Raw genomic sequence first — 19379 nt, forward strand, 5'->3', positions numbered from 1 at the left:
CATACAAGTTCTCTAGATATGAGTTATTAGGAGGTCATGGAGGCAGGTGGGGGAGGGGGAACAGAAAGTTAGCAGAGGAGGGTTTGAATCCCAGCATCTAACCAGGAGTAAGGGTCAACCGCTGAACGTCATGGTTACTCCATCACCTTCACATCAGACGGGGGATTCCTATTCTGCTACGGCCCCGACCACTAGGTCAGGTATGACCTCACTTGTCACTTTCTTACTACTGATTTAATCTCCAAAATACTTCATTAATACAACAACAAATATGTGCCTTCCTGTTCCTGCTAATCGTTTTAAGCTTTGCTCATGTGATGAGTGAAAAGCCTACACACAAAATGAATTATTTGAACGAGAGTTCTCTTTCCATGCAACAAAATGCTTTTTGAAACAGGTCACCCACGCAAACCTGCCCCACTTCTTCAAACAGGAAATTATTTCAAGGATTAAGCACAACATGGGTACATGAGATCGATTTAACCGTTGATCTCAGCGTTTATAGCCAGCACCTGCTTTACACTGTTTGGGAGGAGAACATTTTATTTACTACCAATGCAGTGCATATTCAACGAGTAAATGGAGGCTACACGGCCTATATCTAGCAACCAAGATAGTAGCAGGTCGGAACGACTAACAACCACATCAAAAGACTTGCATATCCTGTTTATTTTGACGTCTATTCTATGCACCTGATGTGACAGGGTTGGACCTCTTTCTAATACAACTTACATTCATGAGTTTGGTAAAAGTTTAAATCGGACCATTGAAAAAGACTCAAAATAAAAATAAACATAATACTGAAATATTGAAACACAGCCTGTTACTATGCAAATATAATCTGTCACCAGTACTTGATTCTAATACAGAAGGATACATATAGTACAGTGTACTATGTTATAAATACCAGGGAAAAGATTATCTACATTAGCTTCAGAAGTGATGAAGAGCATCAAACAGCTGATCAAGTTAAGTAATTTTATGACGATCAGATCAGATCAAGTCTGCAATTCACAAGAGGGGCCATCGACCAAAGGAACTGAAAAAACAACACGTTTCACAAATGCTAGCTAATTGAATATGTAAATAACAGATAATTGGAATTCTGAATATGAATATCAACTGTTTAAAAAGTATTCCATTCGTAGGTAAAGGCCACTAAGGGAGTCTTGACAGGGTCAGGGGAATTTTAACCACACTCAACCACCTCAGCAATAGCCAGACCATAACCTTTCATAAACCTTTCTGTACAGTATTTACTTGCAAACAAACATTACATTATGTGGATGCAGAACAGCTTCAATAAACATCAAATGCACAACATACATCACCGGGTCGAAACTTTCCCTTTTCCATTGAACCACTTGGTGTTTTATGACACAACTGTCAAGCCTCCATACAAGATAGAAGTGTTGCATACATACTATTAAGATGAGCTATCCTGGATGAAAATGCAGCTTTTCAAGTCCATCAACATGGTTGATGTAAACAAAACTGAATGCTGAGCTGCATCTCTAACACAGGAAACCCAAACATTTCCTGTGTACTTACAGAGTAGTGGATATCCTGTTATTTGTGTATACTTACAGAATATCAAGAGGGCCAACATGCACTCTCAGAAAACGAGGCCAAAATTCCTAAATGACACCATGACTCATGGAATGCATCGTTTTTCTCTGTGTGTCAGATTTCTTAGATTGGAGTGCAAAAAGGAATTACCATAGATCACAGACAACCAATGTATGCATGCTACAAAATTAACCGTTTCACACTGGAGCTGATTTTCAAAACACTCTTTAGAAGGGGGGAAAAAACATTTGGATTTATTTCAATTCAATTCTGTACAAAAACAACTTAAGGTGAAGTACCAACACATCTAATGCAAACCTAAACTCTGAACCATGAACTAAAACTAAGGAGGCAGCCAACTGGTAAACATAACCTCTTGAAAAACTAAGACACCCTTTTCTGATTAACTTTAGAACTGAAACATGAATCTGAGCTCCTATCGTATCAGTTTTGATTAGAGGTGGTGTGTTCACATCTTGAAGTGGTCACTAATGGGAGGTTTGGCCACCCAGGAGCCGTACCCTCGCTGTGCCAGGTAAGACTTCAGCACACTCTTAGCCTCCTGGTACGACGTAGCCATCATCTACGACGACAGATAACGGGGGAAAACATTTTAAAATCAGAGTTAGCTAACAAGTCATTTAGAGGATACTTTTCTGCAAGGCGACACAAAAGGGAGGGGGGGCGGGCGGGGGGGGGGTTGGACTTGCGACCTCTTGATCTGAAATCAAATGCTCTTATCTCTGATCTACACCCATCCCACATGCAATCTGGATACAGTGATAACTGGAGTAGGAGGTTCCTGACCTTGGCCTGTCTGTAAGAGATCGCAGCCCGCAGGTCCTCCCTCTGGGTCTCCTTGGCAACCAGATTGAAGCGACTCAGCATGGCGGCTTTGCACAGGCGGCTGGCCAGGGCAGGGCTGCTCTTGAAAGGTGACCTGGAGCCAGACAACGATAACATTTTTATTGCAATACCTTTATGAGAAGCGACGTAGAGTGGGGGATTTGAACCTGTGGCCTCTTGGATCTCCATATCCCTATATAAAAATTAAAACACCTGTATACAATTTTTTACTATTCAAACAAGTTTCGATTGCTAGGGGGGCAGGGTACGCACAAACAGGTCTTCTGGGAAGAATAATTCCTCTTGGGTGCTAATCTAGAAGCCCCATCTGACACAATCTGTAAAATAAAAAAAATGTAAAATAAAAAAATAAAAAATAAAAAAGGGCTATGGAAATAAAACTGTGATAGGTTGAGCTTACTCCTGCACCGTCTGTCCCTGCAGGCCGTCCACCACCTCCAGGGACACGTCCCCCTGGCTCCAGTTAAGGCAGAGGCTGGGCTGGGGGCCAGAGGGGCCCCCCGGGGCCACGCTGGGGGCCAGGCTGATTTGAGGCTGGTGCATGCAGTAGTACATGGGCAGGCGCTCCATCACGCCGTCCACACGCTGGTTCACGGCGATCTCCATCCCCCGCACCTCACTGCAGCTCGGGTCACCTGGGAACCAGCGAGCAGGAGGGACAGATCAGGAACGACCAATTAAGAATCACCAATCAGAAATAACCAAAAAGATCCGTGAAGCCTTCAGCGTTTCAAAATAATGATAATAAAATGTAGCAATCTATCTGCGGTCTCTCGAATCCAAAGACTCAAGCTGCCTTTGCAGTTTCCAAAACGTATAAAAAACCAGACTAGCCACAATCTGGATATTTACATAAATACACGCCTTTCAGACTATTATTGCATTTCTCATTCCATTTCACCCTTGTTAAAGACATCTGCCCATACACTATCCCCATTCACGCTGTTTCCTTCTCTCCCAGCGCAAGTCACACCAAAGCAGAAATGCTGCAGCAGCCGCATGAGATTTAGATGTAGTTTAGATGTTGCCTCCCACAATCAAAACATATAATTTGCAACACTGTTTTCAAACAACGCTTGAAAAGCTTGAGTGGATCCCTTTTACAATCAAGAATAGCCCCGTAGACAACTGGGCCAGGGCACAAGCCATGTTGCGAGAACTGCCAGTGATCAGTACCGGTCCAAGCACATCTGGCGCCCTCGGCGAAATGTATCAACTCAGAGAACTGAGTTTCAACATCCATTTACACATTTAGTCTATTTTTTACTCCACTGTTAAGGCATGACAGTTTAACTTAATGTCTGCACCTCTCTGTCACCAACTGTCTCTGGAGTGGGGGCTAGACAGGGTGTCTACGGGTAAAACAATTTAAATTTAAGACTTAAGACCTTTTAATACCACTTCCAAGTGAAATTAAAGACCAAACTTACGATGGAAATACAAATCAAAAGTGGAAATACAGTAATCTTTCCAAGTGAACTATGTAAAATGACAATAATTGGTTGAGTTTAAGAACATTGACTAAATGTGTGTAATGCGAAAGGATAAAAAAATGTAATTGCTGTCCTAAATTATATTTATTATTACACTATGGTGGAAATGGTGGAGCAAATACAAATCAAAAGTGGAAATACAGTAATCTTTCCAAGTGAACTATGTAAAATGACAATAATTGGTTGAGTTTAAGAACATTGACTAAATGTGTGTAATGCGAAAGGATAAAAAAATGTAATTGCTGTCCTAAATTATATTTATTATTACACTATGGTGGAAATGGTGGAGCAGAAACTAACAATTCCATGTATCCCATGGAAACAAAGGCACATGTGTGAGATGTACTAACGTGGAGCACAAATCATCCAAGAAGCAGTCATTCTCTTGAGGGTTTTTTATTCAGATGAATAATCATTGGATTCAGGTCAAAAGCCTATCACTTGAACTGGTTTCATCACTTAAGACACTCAGTCATCAGCTTGGCATGCTGAGACATGGAAAGGATTAAACATTTATACTTTCATCAAGGTAAAAAAAGGTAGTCCTTTTTCATCAATGTCCTCAAAAAAATCAGTCTGCAGAGCTACTGTGTCTGTGGGATGACTGTCTCTGGAGGGCTGGAAGGCAGGGGCAAGCAGGGACGGCAGGCAGGGCAGGCCAGTTGGATGAAGCTGTCCTGGGGGGTCAGGGCTGAAGAGAAGTTGCCAGCAAGGCGTCTGTGTTGCTCTCAGCATCCTCTGTTGAACAGGCATCTGCATGACCCTCCAGACCTGTAAAAGTGAAGGGTCCATGTCAGTAGTGAAAAATTAAATAAACTACAGTTGACTGAAATGCAGTAGCACTAGCTCAAACTTGTATCCAAATGTGTTGACCTGATGGAGACCCATGCAGTCACTCAAAACACGGGTTCGATTCCAGGCTCTGGCAAGAGTATTTAGCACTAAACTGGTCAATATATACACATCTGACCAAAGACCAGCTCGACCTTTGCCTGTAAACAGTGATTCTGACTGTCAGAGACCTTTAAATAGCTTGACCTAGTGAAATTGGCAAAACTAGTCTGGCTAACGTAGGTCACTTTCTCAGGGCATAGGACGAATGAAACAGGCTCGCCTTGAAAAATCTGAGATACTGGCTATCTTTAGCAGGCTCTTGTCTACAAAAAGCAGTCCTCCCTGACGTTTTTGGAGTAGAATTGAGTGAAATACAAAATTGTTTACACACTGCCAGTGAGCGAGCTGAGTCTGACTGAGGCTATCGTCAAAACGATGTACCCCCGGGGTGCAGTTTCACTCCACTTGTAAGTTTTCCACAGATCACAAAAAACCATCTGGCAAAAAGCACAATTCCCACATCTCCTAAAGACTGCCCTCCTCTACCTTTTTGGTGAATCATTTGCAGAGATGCAAAATGATTCACTAATTATAAACAGAGGAAAAAAGCTAGCTACTTTTCAAATTCGGTTTTCCGTCACTTCAAACTCACTATCTAATCTGAAAGTGCTCAAACCTTCACCATAATTCAAGAGTAGTGTACCCAATCCCAATCATTGATTCTAGCTTAAAATGTGTAAAAATAGGTGACATGACTTACCGAACCTGGCTGCCTCCAACACGGCTATCAGGTGATTCCAGTTGAAAACAACGATGGCTGCTGAAAAATTCGTAACAAGTATATTCGTAACGGCGAACTGTAATTGGAAGCGAATGAAACAGAAGCTAAAGGCCGAGGGTGGAGGCTTGGTCAGCACACCATTTCCAGAAAGGATGTGTGTGTGTCTTGCCAAGCTTGCGCGTTTGCCAAGTAGGGTGACCACCTGTCCCGCTTTGCGCTGAATCACACAGCATATTCAAAATGTGACGTGGGGGACAAGGGGTGAAAATGCTGTGCGACAACGCAAAGCTGGACAGGTGGTCACCCTAGTGTCAAGGGGCAGGATGAGTCTGAGAATTTGGAGCGCGCGCACTGTGGAGCAATTCAAATGAATTCAAATCATATTTTTACATACAAAGGTGAAATTGTTTATGGTACTTCAGAGTGATGCCATCTTGAACCCTATTGGGTTTGAAAAACCATCAGTGAAAATTATATTTGATTTATTGACACAAGGATATTGAGGCAAGGTGGACATTTACATAAATACACCCTTTCAGCCATTTTGTATTGCATTTCTTATTCCATGTCACCCTATGAAGACATGTATTCTACACATCTGTAACAAATTTCAAGTCAATTGGATCTATGGTTCATGAGGAGAAGGGTTTTGAAGGTTGTACCAAATTTGGACAGTACAGGAAAAAACTATCATGGCGGATCTTATGGGTTCTTGAGGCTTTTTTGTTCCCCATGAGAAATAAGGCATGTATACCAATTTTCAGGCATTTTGGAATGATGGGGCACTGGGGAAATCACAGACTTAAGGCGTGGCTTATAGCACCACCCTATGGGCATACGTGGGCCACTAGCCGTCTGGGAGTAGTGAGTGACCTGTTGCATCACTGGGCCTCATTTGGAAAAAGGGCTTTTTGAGCTATTTAGCCATTTAGCGGAGAAGAGGACAAATAATAATACCAACAAAAACAATAGGTTTCCTCCTTCTGGAGGCACCCTAAAAAACATGTACGATGCGAGATCAAATGGGCAGAGCTCCCCAGGGGATGACTGGGGTGTGCAAGGAGAACCACATGCCCTAGCGAACGCATCTTACCGATGAGGATTCTGCTGACGTAGACAGGCTCTATGAAGTGGCTGAGCAGAGCCCCCTGGTAGCCCAGCACCTGCCACTGGGTCACCTTGTCGCTGGCCGACATGCTGACCAACTTGGAGACAGCCTGAGCGAAGGTGGAGGAGAAGACGGAGAAGACCTTGCCCTCCACCGTCACATGCAAGCTCATCTGGTTGTTCACCTCCCACGCCGAGATGGAGTGGGGGTTCAGTCGCCTGAGCGGGAGAGAAGTAGCAGGAAAAACTGAAACCCCCAAACCAGGCTTTTCATCCACCCGCAAGAGCAGACCTGGCTGCATGCGGTGGAAAAAGTGAGGGGTGAGCTGAACAGTTTCATCGATTACTGAACAGTTACACCGCGACTGTTGAGATTCTGAACCACACCCAGTGGAATTGACAAAACATTAAACTAGCATTTGGTATATATGCCATACAGGATCTATTCCTCTATATGGCTCTGTGGAGTTCACAATAATACAAAGCTAATTTGTGATTAAAGTTGAATTTGTCAAATCTGGCTGAACAAAACACCTAAGCAACATAAACTGTAGTTTGCCACAGTGTATTTACTGCAATTATCCCAAATCCCATAGGCTTTTCATTGAGGTAACCATGCCAATTTGGGACGGCCAACAAAAACAGGGCATCATCAGACACACTATAGGCAGGGCATTGTGGGTCGCGCCTGGGGTTGTTTACACTTCTGGGATCAGGAAGGGTCCAGGGGCCTGTACTACGAATCAAGATCAACATGCTCTGGATTACTTTCAGTTACCGGCTACGCGAAACCTAACAATCGCAATCACAGTAAGCGGTACCAACGACGGCGGTTATCAACTTTAAGTCAACCCAGATATTTCCAATCTAGAGACGTGCACGTTAACATAAAAGGGCTATGTTTTCACCGTATGTTTAATGCATGGTCTGATCATGCGTTTATTTAAATTAAAACCTAGCGTAGCCTATAAGCTTACTCATCAGTCACACAGTAACTTAACAAACTTACCACATATTGTTGTATTCGATGTGTGAAAAAACAGAGAAAGCAGGCAATCTGCCGGCCCAATTAATGAGCGGACAGAGCGGCCCACCAGGAATTCTACCGATGGCCAATCTGGGCCTGTCTTTTTGGTTTGAGAAGTTTTGGTTGACGGAAACCCTAATTTCTGATATGAAAGCAACCCTAGTGAATAGGAATAACATATCAACATGACACTACATAAAAGTACCCGTAGCGAAATAACGCTACGCATACAGTCTGTGGGAATGTGCGCGCACGGCTTTGATGTGTCGCATTGGCAAGATACGGCTCAAGAAGCTGGCAAAGATATGTAAATCCCTTAGCTGAGAATATATTTATAAATTATGAAAGCTTAAAATCCTCAAACCATCATCTGCCAAATGCACCGTGTTAAGAGGGAGGTAGGGAGAAGGGTGTGACTCACAGACTGGAAGGGATCTGGGCAGCTCCTTTGGGTAGCTGGCTGAGATACAAGTGCAGGGTGAAGTTAGTCTTCAAGCTGAGCAGCTGGGTGCCTTCTTTCTGTTGGAAGATGGACTTTTCTTCCAGGTTACGATTCCTACTGTGGAACAACAACAGGTGCCTGTACAGATACCTGCCCCGCAACACAAAGGCACGTTAGATATTCTAATAATAACGCCCATACACAACACAGAGGAACATTGGATATAATCATAAAAAATGCCAATAATATGAATGGTGTGTGTGTGTGTGTGTGGGGGGGGGGCAAGGGTGGGTTATGGAACCTTTGACCTCTTGTTCAACAAGTCAAATCATGATCTCCACCACCCCACCAGATTATTACGGAGGATTTATCACAAGCTGAGGCTGACCGCATCAGGGACCTCCGGGCCGTCACGACGGCGTGGGAGTCGTGGAGAACGCGGCCGTTTGGCGTCGCACTTTCCTTGCTGTTGACGTTTCCCGTGCCCATGGCGACCACTTCACACCCGCTGGCTGCAGGAGGGGGAGGAGGGGGGGGGGGGAGGGTGCCTCGTTAGGTTCACATACTGAAGCTCTATACACATCATCACCAGCAAGTATTCAGGTGAGAAGAAAGAAGTGCTCTCCTCTTACGTGACTGGGCGATGAACGCCGCCACGGTGGTTTCACAGCTAGAGAACTCCGGGTGGTTCTCTAACAACTTGCTGAGCTGCTCTTTCACAGCCTGTGGGATCTGCTCGTTGACCGGGTTCTTACGCTCTTCGATAGGAAAGGAACAGCAAGGATCTTTCTTTAATAATTTTTTTTCAAAGGAAATACAGTCAAACTTCCCTCAGAAAAAAAGATCCTGATGATTTTGTTGCGCTGCATTACCTTATGTTTTATTACCTTACCTCTTATACTTTAAGACAATTTGTGGTGATTTAGTCAACACTTGACTAGCCTAAATTATGTAGTTTCTCACAAATTAAATGACATGTAACTTTTTGGTAGTTTAGATGTGTTGTTTTACCATAAACGGCTCTGCCAGGATGACCCTCTGACTCTGAGAAAATACCTTCTTTAACTTGCAAAGGAGGAGGGCCTTCGGGGGGGAAAAAAACACAGTTAAAATTAAAAGCTGGCCAGTCATTTTCAAACCTGTCATTCATCAAGCTTACCGTCCCTTCTTCTAAACTAGCGGCAGGGTTTTGGGGCAACAAACAGTATTCCTGTACCAGGAGACTGCTGATGCTAACGACTTGATTGTTCTGGAAGCAGAGACTTGCCTGAAAGAGTTGGAATGAGATCCTCCAGAGCTAGCTGGGCAGCTGTGGCCCTTGCCTGCTTCTTGGTGTTCCCCATCCCAGTCTTGTACTTCACCCCGTCAATCACAGCACAGAAAGCGAAGTAAAAGCCTGCGATGGTGCCTGGGTGACAGATGCAGAGACAAGGTTCGCTTAAGTCCTCATTGTGTGGTTAAAAAATAGCCTTTTCCCACACCTACATTGTAGGCTATGTAAACAAACATTATAGATGTCTTGATAAGTACAGAAGTCATCAAGACAACACTTAACTACTTTATTCCCGTCTAATCATGGTTTTATCTACCGCCATTCAGAAGCCTTATCAGTACAGATTGGTTTCCATCCGCTACTTGCCAGTAGTTTCTTTTAACTCCAGCTGGAACTGCAGGACCTGTGAAAGCTGATATAGGGCTGACACTGCGTGCGTCTCTCCATTCTTGTACCTCTCTATCAGTGTCTGCGGCAAACCGCTAGGCCTGGGATGTGCACCTGCCACAGGAAGACACGAAGACAAATCTAACCAATAATAGACAATGTACTCAAGGCTCATAATAAACTAAATTAGCCATCCATTTCCAAGGATTCTTACGTTGGTGACATTGAATGACCAGAGTTAAGGAATCCAATGCGAATGTGCTTGACAGGCTTATTTTTATGTAGAAAATCATCTCAACACTAGTCAAGAGCTAGCTAGAAGTTGGTAGTTACAGGACCTACCAGTTTTGCGTGAACCGGCAACTGCGGGGTCGCGGCCCTCTGAAGAAACCAGATGCATGGATGCCACCGGAGACATCGTCGACCCCGGCGGAGCAGAAATATTCTTTCTGAGGATCTGAGCAAAGCTGGCTCCTCTGCCACCCCGAAAAGATCCTCCTAGAGACATTTTGACCTGCGACGTATGCTACACTGCGGATGTAGCAAGTTACACATTTAAACTCGATATCCTGACAAATCTAGCAATTTATATATATATCTATATTGTTATAGGTCTAAGTGCATGACGCGCAGGCTTCCAAAGCAGCGCTAATGGTAGCAAACGAGCTAGCTAGCACTCAGTACTACCTTGCCGGCGATATATGGATGTTCACAACCACGCTGCTATCAAATATAGCTAGCTCTAAACATTTGACCAAGAATCATTAATAGTAGGCCCCATATACAACACTTATAAATGCAATAAGACAATAGTTAAACGTGTACTAAAACACAATGCTAAACGTGCCGTTTGAACAACAGTTCATATTTTAAAAAATGCAAATTTCGTTGACTAGAGGTGTGGATCTGGTTGCTGTTCTAGTCTTAATTGCCTCGACGGGCTCGAGACTCACGATTACTACGCTTGAGTGTGAAACTTCGTTTAACTTGGAGACAGAAGTGTTTAACCGACTAGCTTCATAAAAACACTTTAAAAAAATGCTAGGCTTTTAAATATGATTGTGAGATGTTGCCTGATGATACCACGCCGTTGCATCAAGTGCAAATGTTTGTGGAGAGGCAAGCCTAAAAATGACTAACGCATGCTTGCAAATGAGAGTCGCAGTTATGAAAACATGGCAAACATTTAAGGTCACCTACTTAAAAACGCCTACACAAAAACGGACTGATGTGGGAATTACTATCATAATGAACAACTTTTATTAAGAGGAAAAAGGACACTCATTCTCAAACCTACCAATAGCCAGGCCTCAACTACACAACCACAGCTGGTTTCAGCTGAACTTTTGAGTGTGTGTGTGTGTGTGGAGGAGGGGGGGGGGGGGTAATTTTATGACGTAACCTGTCGGCTATTCATTCTTCAAGCATAAGTGGTGATTGGAAAAAATATTTCCATTTTCTGAAATGCAGACACAGGTTTGTCAGTTTGTCTTCCTTGCAAAGGGTAGTCTAGCTAGCCGTTGCAGGATGTAAAAAGGCTGTCCCAGAGGAAGTCAAAAAAAGAACAACTGAAACCTGCCAATGGCTACCAGAAAGTGACTGTTGCATGCCTCTTACAACCAAACAGGAGTGAAAGGAAGGAAATTATTTATAGTCACATTATTAGTGGGAGGTTTGATCAGTGGGAGTTTTTTTTTTAATCAGCACTGCTTGCACAGAACACACGGGGACAAGGCCCACACAGATTCTGCTAAGCTTCCATGGTTGCTGTCATATTTTCCTATCTAGGGGAAGTTCTAGTCAGTCTGGGGGGCTGAGAAAACTATAATCCAGAGATCAATATATCCAGTTTAACGACTCCAACCACGTGTTTGCGTTAGTATTCACTTCCAGCCGTCAGCCTCTTACTTTGGCTCACTTTTTTTTGTAACCACAATATCTGTTTGTTGTCAGAACACGACTCATGCCATAAAGTCAGGGAACTCCAAAACCACAAACCACACTTACCTTGACAGACCAACTTTTGCTTTTGAAAACTACTGAATTAGTCATTTCGTCATTATGTTTTTAATGTAGCCTAATTATTTTATATCATTACATCATTTGTCTGTACTTCAGCTAGAGCATTTGCTTTCGCATGGTTTGTGTAAATTCTTTAAATCTCGATAGAGAATTGTGCTCTCTATCTTGGTCGATGTTCCCAACCGTTCTTCAAACAAGCAACCGTGGTTGTTGAAGGTAACCAATATGTGCCAGCAAACCCTTCTGTAATTAGGCTACACAGCAGGTGTGCGTGTGCTTAACGTTCTGACCTGTCCATAAACTCCAAATGTTTAGGGCCGACTTTGTTTTTGTTACCGAGTTGAATTGTTACCGAGTTGAATTGGTTAAACTCAGTAGGCTATAAACACCGTCCAATCGAAAAGCTAAAGTGATGTACCTGGCTAATTCGGTGTTTATGAAAACGGAACGGTTCGAACAAGTGGGCAAGCAAGGGCTGTAGACTAGCGATTCTCATAGAAACGTTTTCTATACCATGGCGATACGCGACGACACCTGACCTTTGCTCGAGTCGCGACAGAAAGCCAATACATGGCAGACGTGCAGATTTTATAAACTGCATTAATGCAGTTCTGACACTAGAGGGCAGCATGAAAATGGTATTTCAAACAGGATCATAGCATGTCAGACCATTGTGCTATTTATGTTATGATGATTCACACAACATGCGTAACCGCATGACGTTTTTCTGTTCATTTAGGTGGAGAAAAGTAGCTCTAGTCATTTGGTATGTGACGAAGGTAAGTGTCTTCTGCTGTAATGATACTTGAAATGAAGGGGGGGAAAATGTTTATTACAGAAAGTTGGTTTCCATCAGCACTGAATAGGATTTCCACTTCGCGGTACAGTTTGTAACAGATATGCCCTCTGAATGAGCCTACTACAGGCTAGTGCCCCTTGGCTAACTCATGTCTGGTTTGACAGGCCCCCTCGGCTGATAAATAACAGCAGCGCTCCTTCAGCCTTCACCCAGTCGCCCCCAGCTGAATCTCTCCGATGCGTCTCCACAGCAAAGATTGAATCTTCCCCATTCATTAGACTAAGTGGATGAGGCTCTCTAATAGGAGCTCCCTTCCTCTCAATAATTGCCGTTGATTGGCGTAAATTAGGCCCTAGTTGCCAGACGAGTGATTCTCGACGAGGATAATCCGATTCCCAACTCAAACTAATAGGATTTTAACTCGGGCTCGTCCTAATGTCCGTCTGTAAACCCTGGCTATGGCCTTGTGCCCCATGCAGGCTTGGTCCTCTGGATCCTATCTGGGCACTGAACTGCCTCGCGCTGTCTGGAGAGGAGGGAACCGTCCCCTGCCAGGCTGCAGCGACTTATGTCCTGGAAGACATTCAAGAACCATACAATGAATTGGTCATTCATAATGGCCATACACAGTATTCATTTACAGAGAACGATCAGTTAAAATTTTTCGATCTTTAATGTATGGGGGAGTTTGGAGGAAGATGATTCAAGATTGCTTGGACACTCATGATTTTACATTCAACTGTAGTATCAATATATCAAGATTTAGTACAAAAAAGTAAAAAGCTAAATTCATCCATTGAAAAATCAAACCATGAGACTCTTGCTGTTGTTTCTATATGTGTCATTTGTGTCACTTTGGATAAAAGCTTCTATTAGTCAAATGGTAACCTGACCCAGAGCAGTCCTGCTGCAGAGACGACTGTAGAGCCAGTCCACCTGGTCCAGTTTTGTCCTCCAACTAATTACCGGTCTGGCAACCAGGGATTGAAGACATCTAACGACACACCTTCAGTTCACACTCAGGGAAGCCTTGCGATAGCCTTGCGATAGCCTTGCGATAGCCTTGCAATATGTTTTGTTACATCCAGTGGTGAAAATCTGCTATCGATTTGGAGGGGGGGGGGGGGGGGGGGGGGGGGATTTATATGACATTTTCTCAAGAGCAATTCTTGAAGGGGGACACCCAAATTACTGCTGTAACACACAGCCTACATTGTAATATGTTAAATGTATATCATTAATATTATTGACATTTCCTTATGTTTACAGTGATTTATTGGGGGAGGGACAATTCCTATTGTTCCCTGGATGGGGGGGTCGTGTCTCCCCCGGGATTTCCGCCTATGGTTACATCTATTGAGAGAGAAGAATGGCATGGTTCCCTGGCCACATGACACTACGTAGTGTACAGGTCTCATTGTTGTGTATTTTAAGATACTGTCAGTTTATCTAAGGTCAAACTCCAGTGTCGAGAAAATTGTTCTTGTAAGACTCAAAGGGCCATGTCCTATTTGTTTAGAGTAGCTAATAGAGGCATGGATGGGATTTTTACACCATCACGGTACAGTGAAATACAAGACAATGAAAGCAGTTGCCAAACCAAACATGGAGAGAACAGTAAAGGGGACGGGTGTGGCTCAGGTGTAGAGCAAATGACTGCAGATCAAGGTGTTGTTTGTCTGAATCCCTCTCTTATGTTGCTTTGTGGGGAAAAAGGAGCATACCACATGAGCATGGTATTATTAAGAGAACGAGACGTTAGGACAAGCATCATGCTTGTGCCGAGTCATGCTAACGTAGAGCTTACGAGAGGGGAAACACAGTCGATGTTGAAAATCTTTTGTTGTTCAGTTGATAAGAGGATGGCTCTACTGCGAGACCTGAGGCCTAATGAATCTCCACTCCATTACGGCTGAATCAGACAGATTGCTCTCCCAGAGAAATGAATTGAGTTTTTTGTATTTGTGAGATCATTCTCCCTGCATTAACTGCTCTTTATCCCCTCTCTTCATCACAGAGAAATCAGGTTAGGCGGCCATGATTAGCTGGGGTGGCCTCCCTTTTTAAGCAGTAATTAGGTTTGGCAGCTCGGCTGATAGTGCTATTAGGACCAATAAAGAGAGGGCTTGGCTCATCGAGTGAAACAGATTCTTCACGAGCAGATGGTAGACGAAGGGAGAGGACTCTGATGTATGGAGGACGAAAACAAAGTTTGTGTAACCAAAGTAGAGGAGGCCTCTTCAGTGTGCATGCTCGCCCCCCCCCCACCCCCTCTCTCCTGCACTCCCCTCTTCTATTCTTGGCGTCTCAAACCTGGTGTGTTAGACCTGAGTTTGGCTGAAGTCTGTAAAATATGTTTTCCTTTCCTGTAACCACGTTGTGCTCCAAGATAAGTGCATACACTCAAACCTTCAAGTGCTGTTAGAGCCCTCAAATGTCCTTAACTGTATACAGACATAGGTGATTAAGAACAGCATTGCTTCTGTCAACAAGCCCACTGTCAAAAGACATGTTCAAATGTTGAATATAAACAGTAAAATAAAAAAACCCCAACATAAATCAATGTCTCCAACTCTATCGTCTCCTATCATCTGGACGAGTGGAAAGGTGAACTCGCGGCTTCCCAGAAATTCCACCATGCTCCAGATAAGCTTACGGTGTCTTGGGCATTGTCCTGTAGGAAAGGTGCATTAGTGATGACAGGAAGACCAGTGGGGACCCAGACTGAAGGCTGGGTCAGGCGGGCGGAGGTGGGCTTGTGTATAGTGTGGCGGTTCACTGCTGTGACCGTCTCCCTCTTATCTCCCCCAGTGAAGGTGGGTCAGATGTCTCCTTATCTCCAGGTCAGACTCGGGTCCTCCCCGACTTTTTCCCGGAATCTTCCAGATTGTGTGAACCATGGCATTGGCCATGTGAAAGGTGATTCTGGAGGGTTTGGTTCCACGATAGGCGGAGGGTTATGGTGCACCTTCGTTGAGGAAAGACTGTCCTTGGTATCATGTTGTAACCACTGACAGGATTTGATTTCCATACGGGGCCTTACCTTGGTCATTTTGGGGTTGTTTAGACTTTTACAACCACAAGGATGAAAATGATTCGCTCTGAAAATACACACAAAGCAAAATCTATAATGTTTCATTGAGTACGGTAATCCATATGTACTCTGGCACAGAACTAGACATATGAAAATATAGAGTATGTCCGGATTGGAGGTTGGCTGTTGTTATGGAACATCCTCTTTACAGCAGAAAGGTTGATTTACAAGCTTACACTGAGAGTGTTGAACTCCTAAAGGGTGGAGCAGTTCTGGTGCTTTTTCTCAGAAAGAGCATACATTCAACCCTCTAAATAAAACATCTTGTCGCCAGGCACCGGTAAGTGTCCCTGGAAGACCAGCGGGAACGAGGAAGGGAGGGAGGGATGGAGGGAGGAAGGGGATAAAAAGCGTCCAGGTTAAGTTGTTTGAAAGGCCTCCGGTATTAAGAGGCGTTTTACACTTAAGAAGTTGGTTTCGCTGGGTTTTCAGTTTCCCCTTATTGATTGATGCTCAACTATCAATGCATAATAGAAAAGCACTCAGAGCAAATGTAGGGTTATGGCCTTGAGAGAGAGTCGGCAGACGAGACTGCAGACCGATGCCATTATTGCCCCATAAAGGATCCCTGGGGAGGAACATGGTGTTCAGATCAGCACACACCAAATACCCAATTAAAAAAGGCTTTAAATTCTCTCCTCTTTCCTGGGCAGAAATCAATCCGAATTCAATCTATTCGGCTAGGATTCCGACAGAGCAGGTAATTGCCCATAATCGGTCAGCTAGGTGACAACAGCTTAGAGGGGAGACACTAATACAATCAGGTATTTGCTTTCAACACTCGTCCCTGTGCTTGACTGGGCTGTCTAAAACCAGGCAGAGTGCAGTTTGTGGACCCATCAAACAAAGGCTTATATAAAGTTACCCCCAGTGCACAATTGTGCGATTTTCTCCTGATACCAGAAAAAGATATACTTCCGAAATCTGCTCCTATGAAGTTTCAATAAATGTGTTTATGGAATATGGTTTGATAGATTTTCCTATGTTGTCACTTTCCTACATCTGCTGTGATGGCAAAGCAATTATGTCATAATTCATTCAGTGAAATCTGAGCCTGTGGATGTTGGTATGAATGCTTTATGGCGACATTTGACTGTACAGAGTTCTCCCATGGTTGTGTTTTTAATGGCTGTCTAATGGCACTGTCCAAGAAAGGGGTGGGTGGGAGAGGTGGAGGGAATGATGGGGGTGTGGGAGGCGTGCGGAGGGGTGAGGGTGATGCTCAAGGGAAGCTGGGAACTGACTGGTACAGAGTCTCTGCCGGACTGGGGTCATAACACGGCAGGGTCAGCCAGGGTTAAAGGTCACCAGCAGGAGTCTACGAATAATGGATCTCTCAATAAACTGAGAGCTGATATTACCAGCTCCCCAGCCCCACCGAGCACAGAGGAGCTAATATTACCAGATACCCCTACCCTCACTGGATATAGAGGGAAACAGAGGGGTACAGAGAGAGACAGAGGGAGAGAGACAGAGAGAGACAAAGGGGTACAGAGGGAGACAGAGAGGGAGAGAGACAGAGAGAGACAGAGGGAGATACAGACGGGTGAGAGAGAGAGAGAGCGAGAGGCAGAGGGGTACACAGAGAGAAAATGAGTAAGAGAGTCAGAGTGGTACAGGGGAGATCAAGAGGTCACAGGTTCAAATCCCACTTGTATGTTTCTTTGTATAAGCGTTTGCTAAAATAATACATGACTATTATTGTAAATATTTGGTAAATTAAGATAGTTTTGCTTCCTGTCAAATCCATCACTTTTAATTAATTTGTTGTGACTCACTGTTCTTGAGGCGTGTGTATCTTGTACTGTCACACGAGGGGCTCAAACAGAACTGCACTCTGGGTTCCCCTCAGAACTGCACTCTGGGTTCCCCTCAGAACTGCACTCTGGGTTCCCCTCAGAACTGCAGTCTGGGTTCCCCTCAGAACATCAGAGACAAAAGACTCTGAAAGAAGAAAGAAAGAAGGAACATCTGACTGTAGACCACTGCCCAGACTGAAATTACATCTCCAAACATTTTCAGTTATGTTGTTCAAGAAAAACAGAAACAGAGAATCGCATTATGAAAACCTAATTTAGCATTAGAATGATTATCAGTAGCCCTGCAAAAACCAAAGCTTTCTTCTGACTAAAACTGGAGACAAAATGAGATTCTGAGAAAATAAGATTTTTTTTGTAATGAAGATTTATCCATTCAAGCATCAATATGTCGGCCACTGTAATATGAAGTGTGTTGTAGTGTTGCTTTAGATTATTTTTGATGGAAAAATGTCATACAAAAGTTACACAAATATAAAATAACCAAAAAAAACATGAATCTTTTTTTTATTCACGCATCACTTGTCGTAAAGTAAATCAAGCCTCTGACCAACCGCCACTTGAATTTAACGGATTAAATTGTTGATACCGCTGTGTGACCAGTAGAGGGCATGTAACGCTCTCATTTCCCCAGCTGCGAACTCCACTCTCCTACCGGCACACTCCATCAACACAGATAGCCTACAACTATTTAGGCCTTAGTCAGCTTCTCGGTCAAGGTATAAAATGAACCACAATCCTCACACATTGATTCCTTGGAGGGGATACGGTGTCATGGCTGTTTAGAAGACAGCTGAAACCACTTTTATCATCTAGTTGTGTGTTTGTGTAATCACAAAAACTTCCTGAATATGTACAATTCTGTCGAATAAAATTGTAGCCTACCCACTGCTCCAAGTCTCATGTCTACGCAGTAATTTTAGATAATTATCGAGCTAATATATTAAGTCATTGACAGATAATTTGATAATTATCCTCTGATCAAATTCCTGATAATTTATGTAAATGCGTTTTATGATTACATTTTCAGTGAGTAATGGTTTTTTTCCGCCTGTTTATTGCAGTTTTAGATGAAGCCAGTGCTGTTACAAGACATCTGTCACAGGTTGGTTCTGAACCTAAACACGGTCATATCTATCTGTCAGTCAGCCTAACTTTGTACTGTGAAATGGAAACCTTTCTTTTGGCACAATTCTTCATTTTCTTCATTTTTACCACAGCCGTTTCCCAGATCAAACGACGTTCGGCTTCTGTCTCAAACAGGAACACGTGGTTTGACGGGTTGCATTTTGAAGATGAGTGGAGGCGTGACATGCTGGTGTTTCACACGGCTGAGTTGCGCTCTGCTGAGACTGCGTCAGGATGGGGGACCTGCACACACACCAGGATGGAAGCAGTTGAAGTAGTCATTTTTATTTCTGGCCCTTTTAACGATTCTTGCATCAATGCACATAGAAAGAAAAAACAATAAAGAATGGAATAACAAAAAAGTAAACAGAAAAGGAGTAGGATGAAGCTGTACTACTGGGCGATGTTTTCACACACACAACCTCACAAACAACCTTACAAACAACCTCACAAACAACCTCACAAACAACCTTACAAACAACCTCACACACTCCTCACACCCAGTACTACTGGGCGATGTTTTCACACACACAACCTCACAAACAACCTTACAAACAACCTCACACACTCCTCACACCCAGTACTACTGGGCGATGTTTTCACACACACAACCTCACAAACAACCTTACAAACAACCTCACACACTCCTCACACCCAGTACTACTGGGCGATGTTTTCACACACACAACCTCACAAACAACCTTACAAACAACCTCACACACTCCTCACACCCAGTACT

General features: G+C 43.6%; 1 protein-coding gene and 1 long non-coding RNA gene across 6 annotated transcripts; one reads left to right on the top strand and one right to left on the bottom strand.

Moving 5' to 3' along the window:
- Positions 1 to 651: 651 nt before the first annotated feature.
- On the bottom strand, positions 652 to 11151 carry adad1 (adenosine deaminase domain containing 1 (testis-specific)). Of its 5 annotated transcripts, none has more exons than XM_084700940.1 (12): positions 11078 to 11151; positions 10123 to 10311; positions 9760 to 9894; positions 9388 to 9528; positions 9132 to 9203; positions 8753 to 8878; positions 8509 to 8632; positions 8100 to 8270; positions 6638 to 6870; positions 2837 to 3071; positions 2377 to 2509; positions 652 to 2152 (listed from the first exon to the last, which is right to left on the bottom strand). In XM_084700940.1, exons 2-12 carry the CDS (start codon positions 10286 to 10288, stop codon positions 2039 to 2041), a joined length of 1650 nt encoding a protein of 549 aa, XP_084557066.1. In that variant the 5' UTR covers positions 10289 to 10311; positions 11078 to 11151; the 3' UTR covers positions 652 to 2038. The 5 variants fall into 5 exon arrangements, with proteins under 5 accessions (XP_084557066.1, XP_084557065.1, XP_084557067.1 ...); XM_084700939.1 differs by lacking the exon at positions 11078 to 11151 and adding an exon at positions 10734 to 10940; XM_084700941.1 differs by lacking the exon at positions 11078 to 11151 and adding an exon at positions 10628 to 10940.
- A 647-nt stretch (positions 11152 to 11798) lies between these two features.
- Positions 11799 to 18812, top strand: LOC146301883 (uncharacterized). The gene is made up of 4 exons (XR_014756565.1): positions 11799 to 12018; positions 12542 to 12581; positions 18577 to 18617; positions 18733 to 18812. It is a non-coding gene; the product is annotated as an uncharacterized LOC146301883 (long non-coding RNA).
- Positions 18813 to 19379: the final 567 nt, after the last annotated feature.

The sequence above is a fragment of the Hypomesus nipponensis genome, chromosome 1 (genome assembly GCF_054491055.1).
Source record: "Hypomesus nipponensis isolate SF chromosome 1, ASM5449105v1, whole genome shotgun sequence".
NCBI lineage: Eukaryota > Metazoa > Chordata > Actinopteri > Osmeriformes > Osmeridae > Hypomesus > Hypomesus nipponensis.